General features: G+C 44.9%; 1 protein-coding gene across 1 annotated transcript in view; it reads left to right on the forward strand.

Annotated features, from left to right (window-relative positions):
• The window catches only part of LOC144762435 (dynein axonemal heavy chain 5-like), a 1,437,549-nt gene that overhangs the window by 809,647 nt on the left and 615,711 nt on the right, over positions 1-12,191 (forward strand). The window contains exon 59 of the mRNA XM_078647616.1: positions 9,816-9,902. Within this exon, the coding sequence (XP_078503742.1) occupies positions 9,816-9,902 (87 nt within the window). The remainder of the gene's footprint in view (positions 1-9,815; positions 9,903-12,191) is intronic.

The raw sequence follows: 12,191 nt of genomic DNA on the forward strand, positions 1-12,191 counted from the left end.
GCCTGTGTTGTAATCGTACAGTAGGTTGTGAGTAGTTGTGCTTGAATGGTTGGGGCGTCCCCTCCTTGCTGCTCCCCTCACAGAGGACCGGCTGCCTCCATGAAGCTTCCAAGACACGGGTTCAGCTGTTCTTTGTTTTAGCTCCTGTGTGTCAGTGCACCGTGTAAGCGCACCAGCATACCCTGCTCTCTCTGGAACACTCACACTGCTGAGTCTCTCACTCTGCTGTCACTCTCACTCTGCTGTTGCTCTCACTCTGCTGTCCCTCTCACTCTGCTGTCCCTCTCACTCTGCTGTGTCTCTCACTCTGCTGTGTCTCTCACTCTGCTGTGTCTCTCACTCTGCTGTCACTCTCACTCTGCTGTCACTCTCACTCTGCTGTCACTCATGCAGTCACTTTCACTCATGCAGTCACTCTCACTCATGCAGTCACTCTCACTCATGCAGTCACTCTCACTCATGCAGTCACTCTCACTCATGCAGTCACTCTCACTCATGCAGTCACTCTCACTCTGCTGTCACTCTCACTCTGCTGTCACTCTCACTCTGCTGTCACTCTCACTCTGCAGTCACTCTCACTCTGCAGTCACTCTCACTCTGCAGTCACTCTCACTCTGCAGTCACTCTCACTCTGCAGTCACTCTCACTATGCAGTCACTCTCACTGCTGTCACTCTGCTGTCACTCTCACTCTGCTGTCACTCTCACTCTGCTGTCACTCTCACTCTGCTGTCACTCTCACTCTGCTGTCACTCTCACTCTGCTGTCACTCTCACTCTGCTGTCACTCTCACTCTGCTGTCACTCTCACTCTGCTGTCACTCACACTCTGCTGTCACTCACACTCTGCTGTCACTCACTCTGCTGCAAAGGTAAGGGTCCCAGTCAACGTGTTTTATAAAACAAACAAAAGTTATTCAAAAACATGCACATACAACTCACAACACAACCAGAAATGAGTGATGTTGTTTATTCACATCCTCATTAGATACATTTCATGTATAAATGCTTTATGCAGGTTAACGTTGTGTCCAGAGTGAAATGAGAAGGAAGGGAGGAGGGAAGAAGGATGAGTGTAGGTGAGGAATTGGGGTAGTGTAGAACAGTTCAAAAAGAGCAAATGTAGTCACATAGAACATTTCTTGTTGACATCACATGGGCATACTGGTTTTGCCCCATACATTTCTAACAATTTGTGGAATCCTATCACATATATACACAGTAATTTGGTCTGTTGATTGAGGGTAGGTATCAGTACAAACGGAAAGTCGACGTTTCGACCCCTGGTCAGTGTAGGTTGAGTGGCACCTTACTTTGGGGTCTTCATCAGGACTAAGAGGTGGTGTGGGGGGATCGGGCACCTAAGGTTAAAAAATATTGAGTGAGCTAACGAAGAAACACCTTAAAATTAGAAGGGAAACGCAGTTGCAATAATTACCAAAAGGCCACTATGGATGAGTGGCAGCCTCTGCGGCTAGTAAATGGGCCACCAGGCTCCTGTTATACAGAGTGTCTTTTGTCCTAAGAAATGGGTCGATACAAAAGCGAGTGGGTTATTTCAGATGCATACCTGCCAAAGACCAGCTGAATTACTTGTAAGCTTGTACATTTAAATCATTAACAACACCCTGCCGGGTTAAACCCAACAAAATACAAAACACAATATACGGAGGGTTGAAAAAATCATCAATCAATTGCGAGAGCAAAAAGGTCTCTCTACTGTAGGTAGATAGGTAAGTGTGGAGTAATGGAAAAGGAGCCAAAGTGGGTTCCAAAATCAATGACAGTGCTCTCATAGCGAGCAGAATTGGGAGGAGAAAGTGAACGGACTCAGTAAATTCCCAAAGGATCGGCCCTTAGACAGTTAAACAGCCAATCATGCCATGACAACCTTCTTCAAACACGGAAGGAAAAACCGATTAAACGAGGTCTCGATTAAAACAGCGGAACATCCCGTGATTGAATTGAGGGAAACAATTAAGTAACCTGTAATCAGTGCTGAAGCTGGGCATGATGCATGTATTGAAATACCTTTAGGCACAAAACAATCCTTCTAATCAGGTTTGAGGGGAGATCTCTGTACATCCATATGGGCAAAAACGGGCTTCAATCTACGTAAGGGAGAAACGCAGGAGGAATACGGCCTCTGAAAACTTCAATACCGCAAGGGGGCAACCTCTCACTGGAGGAAAGGGAAAAAAAATAACAACTATTACTCACCACCGTATCCGATGTCCGGCTCACACGCATTAATCGTGTAGAGTGCGGCGGGGCGGTGTTCTTCTCCTTATTAAGGTTTCCAGCACGTGCAACCGCAGCAGCTCAATTCTCGCGGTGTACCGTGTCATAGAAACCGAAAAAAGACTAAATTGCTGTTTAGAATGGAACCGATTATAAACAAGCAGCTGGATCCTAGATGACGGTCGTACGGGGTGCGCGCGCACGGTGTTTACATCTTTTTCACTGGGCGCTGAACGGTACAGTCTGCTTCCGGGTCACGTGACGGAGTAGGGCTAGCGTGCTAACTGCTGCTTTTAGGATTGGACGGTGCTGTTGCTTGTCAAGTGTGTGCTGCACCTACAAAGTGTAGAGGGAGAGGGAGGGAATTCGGAAAAGAAGACTCGAAACCGGCCGACGCGGGAATCGAAACCAGTGGTGCGCGCGCACCAGAGGAGCGGGGAGCACGATAACACGCCGAGACGAGGTAGGAGATGTGTGTGTGTAAGGGGGGGGTTCTGTGTGTGTATGCACGGCGGCGGCGGGGGGGGGGAGTCTGTATGTGTGTGTATGCGCGGCGGGGGGGCTGTATGTGTGTGTATGCGTGCGTGTGAGTCTGCTTCTCAGGAGCCATGGGAGACAGGAAGCGCGCGCGACCTGATCCCAGTTCCAAGGTTGCGCGTGCACCTCGCTTGTCTCCTGTCTCCCTTGACTCCGTAAAAGCGAGAATGATTACAATAGAGTCTCGGAACGACAGATTGCTTCGCAATCTGTTCGCAGTTCCGAGACCTAAAAAGGACCAATACAGACGACTGTGCAATAATACCGTTTTAACCAAACTGGCAGGTTATCAGAGACTCACCGTCAATAATGCGGTTTGGGGGCGGTTCCACCTGTAAACCGCGGGTTTTGTAACTCTGTGGTGTCTGTTAGAAAAAATACGGGGATTTAGTGTTAAACGCCCGTGAGTACAAATCAGTAGCAGTTTCTAGAAGGGTAGATAAGAAGAGGAGCAAACAAGTACTCACACGCGCCGAATCAATCGGGACTGGGAACGCCACACGAACTAGCCGTAGCGGGGCCAGTTTCCTGATAGTAAAATCACCTTGGCAACTGAGCCACGTGATGCTCGTTTGGAGCTAGAAGAAAGACTACTATCGTTCTCTCATGATAGTGTGAGTAATTCGATGGCACAATGAAATCAAAGTTAATTTCAATAAAGTAATGGTTGTAATTCCAGAGGTAGGGCCAGGCGTGGTATGGGCTCGATACTTATTATATTGCAGTGCCAGTCTTGGATAAGACACATTTGAAATTCATACATGAGATAATATAATACATCACAATCAGGACAGTACGGATTGAGGACCATAGTACAAATCAACAGTACAATTGATATTGGAATGCTGTGTATCGCGATCTCATAGGGAATGAGCTTCAGCACGAAATAGACATTACATTGTCAGTGTACAGCACCAAGATGTTTGTTAATATAGGCACGAAAGTATAAGGCGTACCTCCCAAACATGGGGGTAAAGGCCATATCTCTAGTTATGGCAATGATGTAGTTGCCCTGATATATCTCTCGTGTGAGAGTGAGTCAGGAAGGTGTTAGACATCACAGTTAGGACAGTACAGATTCAGGACCGTAGTGCAAATCACCAGCACAGTTCATATTAGAATGCAGTGTATCGCAATCTCATAGGGGATGAACTTCAACACGAAATGGACATTACATTGTCAGTGTACAGCACCAAGATGTTTATAAATATAGGAACAAAAGTATATGGCGTACCTCCCAAGCATGGGGGTAAAGGCCATATCACTGTTTAAGGCAATGATGTAGTTATCCTGATGTATCTCTCGTGTGAGGGTGAGTCAGGAAGGTGTGTGACAGTAATCTAATATGGCATATCACTCACAGTTGGGTTGGACCAATCAGAATACAGTAATACATTGCATTTTGAATACAGAGGGACCTCAAGGTAGTGTAGCCAGTTGAGAAACACAGACAGCCTTGCGCCATAGTGATGTTCCAGTGGCAAAATCCCCTGGTAAATATACCGCACCCTGGGGTAGATGAATATGGAACATTTCAAAGTCACATGTTCGCCAAAGATGCAGAACATGTATAGACCACAGTATAAAAGGGGAGCTTAAAGTATGAGTTGTATCTTTGCATCTTGTGAGTTGCAGCCTACCTGTGCCTCAGATTGCAGTGAGCAGAGTCCAAGAAGTGGTAAGGAGGCAGACTAGTGCTGTCTCTTCCCCAAAACAAAAGTTTACAAAAACGATTTTCCCTTTCTGTGATTACTGTCTTTGCCTTTGGTTGTTACTGTTCAAAATTGTAGTTTTAACCTGCCTGTTATTGCATATTTTATCACCTGTTTTGTGTTTTAAACTTGTGGTTTTTCCTGCCCATGATTGGTTCCATTTAATGTGCTGAATTGTGGGATTTTCAGTCCAAATTTCCATCTCATTCCTGGTGACTATTCAGTTTTCCCTCCAAATTTCTCCTTTGCTCTGTGCTAAGACCTGTATGTTAAAGCAGTGCACCCTCAGCCACCATTTTGTGTTCACACGCCAGTGAAACCAGCCCCCCTGCCTCCCCCCCAGCAACAGGGATATTCTACATCAGAGGGTGCTATTGTGAGCTGTTTAAACTGTGTTTACTAGGGACTGTGCACTTCGTTTGTTGGCCAGGAGAGGGAGTAAAGTTTTATACAGACAGCATTGTTAGTTTTCAAGTTAGTGAGGCCTTTACCTGCAGAAGTCCAATGTGTGGATTGAGCCGGTCTGCCTCCCAGAAGATTCTGAACAGGAGAAGCAGCTTCCAACTCGCTGGCCAGCAAACCTTGTCTGAGCTTGCTGGGACCTTATATGGTCTGCTAGTGGTTGGTACATGTATACATTGATTGGTGGTTGTATCTGATGTTTCTATTGGATTAAGGTTAGTGTCCTCATTGGTTGGGTATTTGAGTGTTCTGATTGGTTTTCTGGGTCTGTGATTCTATCAATGTAGGGTTGGGACTAGGGCTAGGGTTAGGATTTCTATTGGAAGTAGGGACTAGGGTTTCCTGTGTTATTGGTTGTTGGGACTAGGGTGGGACTAGGGGTAGGGTTAGAGCTTTAATTGGAGGTAGCGATTAGGGCTTGTGGTGTGATTGATTGCTGGACTAGTTGTGGGACTAAGAGTAGGATTAGGCTTTCTATTGACATAGGGACTAGGCCTTCCTATGCCATTGGTTGCTTTGGTGTGGTTGGGGCTACTGGTAGGGCTAGGGCCTCTATTGGACGTAGAGATCAGAGTTTTTGAACTGATTGGGTGCTTGGACTAGAGCTAAGATTGGCTGTAAGGTCCTGGTCTCCTATTGGTTCTAGATTTTTAGGGCTAGTGTTGTGATTGGATAGTGTTAGGGCTAGGGTTCCCATTGGCTGACGGGGTCACATGATTACTAGGGTTATAAAAGGCCAGGGTTAGGGTGTCTCAGCCCAAGCGTCAAGGCTAAGGGCGAAGAGGACAAGTGTTTGAGCCTGTTCAAGACTGGCCAGGGCCAGAAATGCTGCCCAATATACATACCTCCTTTATGCATCTATGTACTTTCAATGTACTTATGGATCTATATATATATCTATCACTTTCCTCTAATTTAGCATTACCAATGCACTATCCTATTTCTCAGCCTATTCTTCTCTCAATATATCTTCTAGCCAACTTTCTGACTCATCTCAAACTTCTTTCTACTACTCTTTCCAATGCACTACCCTATCTCCCATCCTATACATCTATCAATATATCCTCTACATCCACTCTCTCATTTATCCCAAACCTCATACCACTTCTATGATCCTCAAAATAACCCTTTCTATACTTGCTCCTACTCTACCCCTCCTTGCATCATCTGACACCTCTTTTACTATACCGACCCCCCCAAAAAACCTTTCTAAACTCTTCCCTCTTTTCTACCCCTCCCCAACTCTTCTCAATCCAAATAACTGACTAACATATCCACCACTAAAATTACTGTCATGGTTCACCATACTAATTCAACACTAATCCTGATGGGTTCCAGAGTAGCGTGCTACTTGCGCTTCAAAACACCATCAGGGGTAGCAAGCGCTATATAAATACAAACCTCTTTCCCTTCACTATCCACCACTTACCCGTCGCTACCCAAATAAATGAATAGCATATCCACTACTCAAATTACTTCATATTTTACTGTATTAATTGTCAACACTAATCCTTTATGGGTTCCAGAGTGGCGTGCTACTCGCCAGAAAAGCGCTTCAACATCCATTAGGGGTAACAAGTGCTATATGAATGCAAACCTTTCTTCCCCTTTTATCCCTCCGCTATCCTTCTCACTCAAAATAACTGACTAATATCCACCACAGAAATTACTTTCATATTTCACCATATTAATTCACCACTAATTCTTTATGGGCTTCCGGAATAGCGTGCTTCAACACCCCATCATGGGTAACCAGCGCTATATAAGTACAAACTTCTTTTCCTCCGCTATCGTTCTGCTATCATTCCAAATCCGAATAACTGACTAACCTATCCACCACTTAAAATGAACGTGCATGTTTCACTATACTATCCTAGGATGCTTGATTCCGGTCCAGGAAAGGTCCTAGGATGCTAGATTCCGGTCCAGGAAAGTCCTAGGATGCTTGATTCCGGTCCAGGAAAGACATGGCTTGGCAGTTCGGGCTGGACTGTTCCCATGAGGCACAGGGCCAAGCCTGATTTGCATATGGCCATGTCTGACCTGGGGTGGTGTGGAGTGCAAAAAACGATGGATTTAGGCCCATATCTCTGTACTGGGGTGAATGTATGACATTGTTCTGCATTCTGTCCATCAATTGTTGTCTTTGCATTTGTCACCCCGAGTGGGATGGGTATGCTCAGAAGTGAGTCCCATGCTCTCCACACCACTGGAGTCAAGCTATCCAGGCTGATGATGTGCTGATAGCCAGAAACCGGTCCTTGGATGCTTGATTCCGGTCCAGGAAAGACATGGCTTGCAGGTCGGGCTGGACTGTTCCCATGAGGAACAGGGCAAAGGCTGATTTGCATATGGCCATGTCTGACCTTGGGTGGTGTGGAGTGCAAAAAACGATGGATTTAGGCCCAGATCTCTGTACTGGGGTGAATGTATGACATTGTTCTGCATTCTGTCCATCAACTGTTGTTTTGCATTTGTCACTATACTAATTCAACACTAATCCTCTATGGGTCCCGGAGTAGCGTGCTACTCGCCGAAAAAGCGCTTCAATGCCTCGTCAGGGGTAGTAAGCGCTATATAAATGCAATTACAATACAATACAATACATACTTACTGCAGTATACCTCACTGTTTTTTTAAAGTATTATCCTTCAATACAGGCAGCGCAAACACTTGGATTGTTAAGGTTTCAAGTGTCAAGTATGCAGGAGCTTCGAGATTGAGCTCTGAGACCACCATTTGGCAGAAGCCAGGCGCAACTCATCTTTCACTGTCCCCTCTCAACTCCCTTGGCCCGCATGTTCAACTGCTTGACTGGGGTGGTAAAAAGAAAGTCTGGGATAATTAGCATGGAATTAATTAATACATTTGACAATTTTACTCTATCTTACTCTAGAGAGTTGAGTTTATAATGTGTCAGGCATGCATTCCATAAGAGTTTTATTACTGTAATTAGGGAACCCTTGCATGTTGTGAAACAATTTTCGAGGAAACGTCTCTTTAATCTAATGTCTTACAAATGGAAAATCTACTGACAGCGCTTAACTCGACTTTAAGTTTAAATTTATGATATTCAGATTTTTCTGGACACTTTTGTGTCTGTCTCTCCAGCTATCAAGGGAGATAGTTTTTTAATAAATTTTTTGGGAAACATTTTGTCTCTTTGTATATTAAAGTTCATGTTGGTTTTGCTAGTGGAGAGACAATCAGCCAGATTCATCAACGGTAAATCGGCACGCAAAGGGCCAGATTCTGCGAATCTGGCCCTTTGCGAGCGCTTTTTTTGCATTTGGGATTCATCATCCCAAATGCAAAAATCGCAGATTTTGAAATCGCTTAATTGCGAGGAATTGCATTTAAGGAATCTCTATTTGAGATTCCTTAAATGCAATTCATGAACCATTTCAGAATTGCGAATTCGCAATTTTTGTCTGCTATTTACCGCGAAGTCTGACTTCGTAGTAAATAGCGAAAACTTAGAAAAATGCACTTTAGTGCATTTTTCTATGTTGGATGTTACACACACACACATGTCCTTTGGACATGTGTGTGCGCAACACCAGTGTAAATCACCATTTCAGGGGTGCTACAGGGTGTCCTTTGGACACCCTGGCACCCTTGAAATCGCTACCTTATTTGCGATTCGCTAATTGCTAATCGCAAATAAGGATTGACTCCCCATTCATTCCTATGGGGGAGTCAATCCTTATTTGCAATTAGCAATTAGCAAATCGCAAATAAGGAAGATGTAGAAATCGCTATTAATTTTGAGATTTCAACATGCATCCCGTTTAGCGAGTCTTTAATAGCGATTCCTTAATAATCGCTATTAAGGACTCGCAAAAGAGGAGCATGATGAATCTGGGGGTTAGTCTTATTGACAGCTTAGTTGGTAAAATTAAAAAAGAACTAAGAAAAACAACAATCCCTTAAGGGTTTCAAATGATATTGGGGAACAAAGAGCAAGTGCAAGGATATATACGTATCTGCAAAAAACAGATTTATTAAGTGCTTTGAATATGCTGCTTATTTACTCGGAGCTGTTAATAGCAAGACGGTTGGTAGGCCTCTCTACACATATATTGCCCAGCCTGACCGCTGCCTGTCAATACTCTGTAAGTAGGCCTGGTCTAAAAACTGGATTTACACGAGGGGTTTAGAGACACATAATCAGTTTACGGAATCCTACTGTGGCATAGTATGGTTTGTGCTATTCTGTGCATGAGCCCTCCTGGTGCCAACCTCTAAGTGGGTATTGGACCTTGAAAGGGCTGAATACTGAATAAATGTGCCACAGAGTGAATAAGGAATAGGGATGCCCAACCTCCAGTGCCCTTAAGCGGTTGTGTGCCCCGCCTGGTATGAACATAATACACTGTGGGAGCCATGGGCCATGGGCCAGGCAGTGGGAAAGAGTGATGGGCAGGGGAGACACAGGTGAGAAGACAACATAGGGCCCTCATAACTGATGCAGTAAACAATCATAAACAATGCCGAAGAGCAGAATGACCGCACAATTTCAGGAAATAAGCCGCCCTACATCAAACTCTAGAATGTGTCCTTTAGGTTGAGTTCTCATCAACAGTAACTTATCTCACCCTCCTTCTGAGATAAATTAAGAAATAACAGTATCTGTGTCATGGCTGAGGGCATGAGAATTGTAAACTTCTTTGGACAAAATACAGACATCCGAGTTGCTGCTCGGTAGGGTAAGGTTCAGTTGCTCCAAAATGTTACAAGCAGATACAATATGGCTACTCAGTTTTACTGACAACCATAGCATTTTGCTTATAGAATTATTTGTGTAAATCATCACCTTGAGTACGATAGGCCGACAAAGTGTATACCTTGTTTTCTTTGTTCAGGGAATACTCTATCTAGAGGGAGAAGTGCTGGGTTGGAAACCTTTAGCAAAAACCTGGCTGGATGGACGAAATCAACAAGAGATTACTGTAAGTACTAAATGTGTCTTTATTTTAAATAAACGGGCTATGCCAACAATGCCAAATGTGAAGAAAGCTTGTCTTCTCATCATGAAATGTACAACATTCTAAAGGACATGTGATTTCAGTTCCAGCTAGAAACATGAACAGTACTGAGTTGTACGTCAACATTGTGCATAGCCTGAATGTTGGGTTTGTACCACCTAGATATTGCTGATGTGATGTACTCCCTTTTTTAACAACTGCCTCGTGTTGCAGTTTTAGAAAACGGGGCAGTAAGAAGTGACTGTGCAGGGAGTCTGCAAAATATTATATTTTCAGTCCAATCGCATTTTGTCACAGTGCCTTCAGAAATTCTGGGATATGTCCCGAAAATTGACCGTCCTCCATCTCGAATGATGTTCCATTTGCTTTTGCTCTGTCACCAACCTACAACTACGTTTTTTTTTGTAGAACGTTGTGCATACTTTGCATGACAATTTTAAGAACATAGTTTCTGACTGGGTTGCTTAATAATTTACCACAAATACTTAATATTGCTTTTATGTGTTATTTGTTAATAGAAGGATTTTATTTGCTTACTATGAGCTGTTGCAGGGAATGTATCTTTAAGTCTCCCTTTCAGACAGCTAATAGCTGTTTTTAGGTGAAAGCCTCTTGTGGACAATGCCAAAAAAATACAGTGGGCTAGAGCCCACACATTGCTTACCATTGGTTCGATTTATTGTCACTCACATTTGCTTACTTCTTATTTGATGGTAGGCATTTCTCCCTTGGGTTTTCCATCATGTGTTTTCCATCATGTGTAACACAGCATGTTCACTATCCTCTTGATTAGCTGACTTGTATTGTTCCTCTGTTCACAATTAGAGAACTACTTTTTCTTTGTCCTTCGGCGCTCCATGGGAGTGCACGTTTCCTAGCTGCCTCTATTATGTGCTGCTTCTCCCCCCCAATATATGCCCCTGTGCTATATGTTGCTGCATCCCTTCATATGCTCTGTCTTGTGTGTTTCTTTACTGTTGGATACCCGTCCATCACCCCCACCCCAAGTGCTCTGTTACTCCCCTTTCCCTCACTCTAGCTTTTCATTTTTCTTTTTAGTTACCCCCTAGCTCCAAAGCTTGGATGATGCTCCCCTCACCCACCCTCTACCTGCTCCCCCCTCCTTTGTTGCTTTTTTGCATTTTTTTAAGAGCCCTGCAGCTCCCATTTTCTGCTGGCAATTCCACTTTATGAAATGCGCTTTTATGCAAGTGAACATTTATTTTTAATTTTTTCTTCTCCAAGTGGCTTCAGCCTTCTAGGATCAGTAGATTAAAAAACTACAAATGATGAAAATGGCCACCACATATTCAGTAAGGAGCATGTCCACGTCAATATTTTGCTTAAAAAGGACACTGCCTTCTCTGATGCTGCCCAGCATCAACATAAGGCATTGGAAAAGCCAAAAGATTCACAAAGATGAGACCTAGGGGCTTTGCCAATGCTGTTTACCTTCACACTGTAAAAGTGTTTTGTGCGTTAAGAATGATGGCCCCATAATGGGCGCAGGTCCTGCCTGCATTGCCAGTATTGGTTTAGGGATTTAATTAAGCGCCCTTTACAATAGGCCAATACTACTTTTGTGGTGATACCTATCCTGCATATGCCTATTACATATGATTTTAATTTAATTTTGACTATCCTATCGCCTGCAGCGGACGCTTGTTGCAGAACGGACTGCATTCTCAGCACCTACTTCTCCACGCCTCGCGGTACCCGCTCCGCGGGTCCCGCATCGTCTGGGGCTTGAAATCCACGTCGGAGCTGTTGCCTGTGAGGTCCTGGGCAGAGGGCTGCGAGCAATCGGGTTGGGACTCTCTTTCCCAGGAGTCCCTGGCTAACCCGCGCCCGTGACACCTGGGCTGCTCTCCCTCTGGGCCCCGCCCCTACCGGAGCGAGATAAAAGACCCTGTCTGATACCTCAACGTGGGACTATCCTAACGCCTGCAGCGGACGCTTGTTGCAGAACGGACTGCATTCTCAGCACCTACTTCTCCACGCCTCGCGGAACCCGCTCCGCGGGTCCCGCATCGTCTGGGGCTTGAAATCCACGTCGGAGCTGTTGCCTGTGAGGTCCTGGGCAGAGGGCTGCGAGCAATCGGGTTGGGACTCTCTTTCCCAGGAGTCCCTGGCTAATCCGCGCCCGTGACACCTGGGCTGCTCTCCCTCTGGGCCCCGCCCCTTCTCTCAACGGTAGGGCGTCATATATAAGCAATCTAAGCATCCCGCCGCGCGGGAGCGCCCGGGGCTAAG

The sequence above is a fragment of the Lissotriton helveticus genome, chromosome 6 (genome assembly GCF_964261635.1).
Source record: "Lissotriton helveticus chromosome 6, aLisHel1.1, whole genome shotgun sequence".
Lineage (NCBI taxonomy): Eukaryota > Metazoa > Chordata > Amphibia > Caudata > Salamandridae > Lissotriton > Lissotriton helveticus.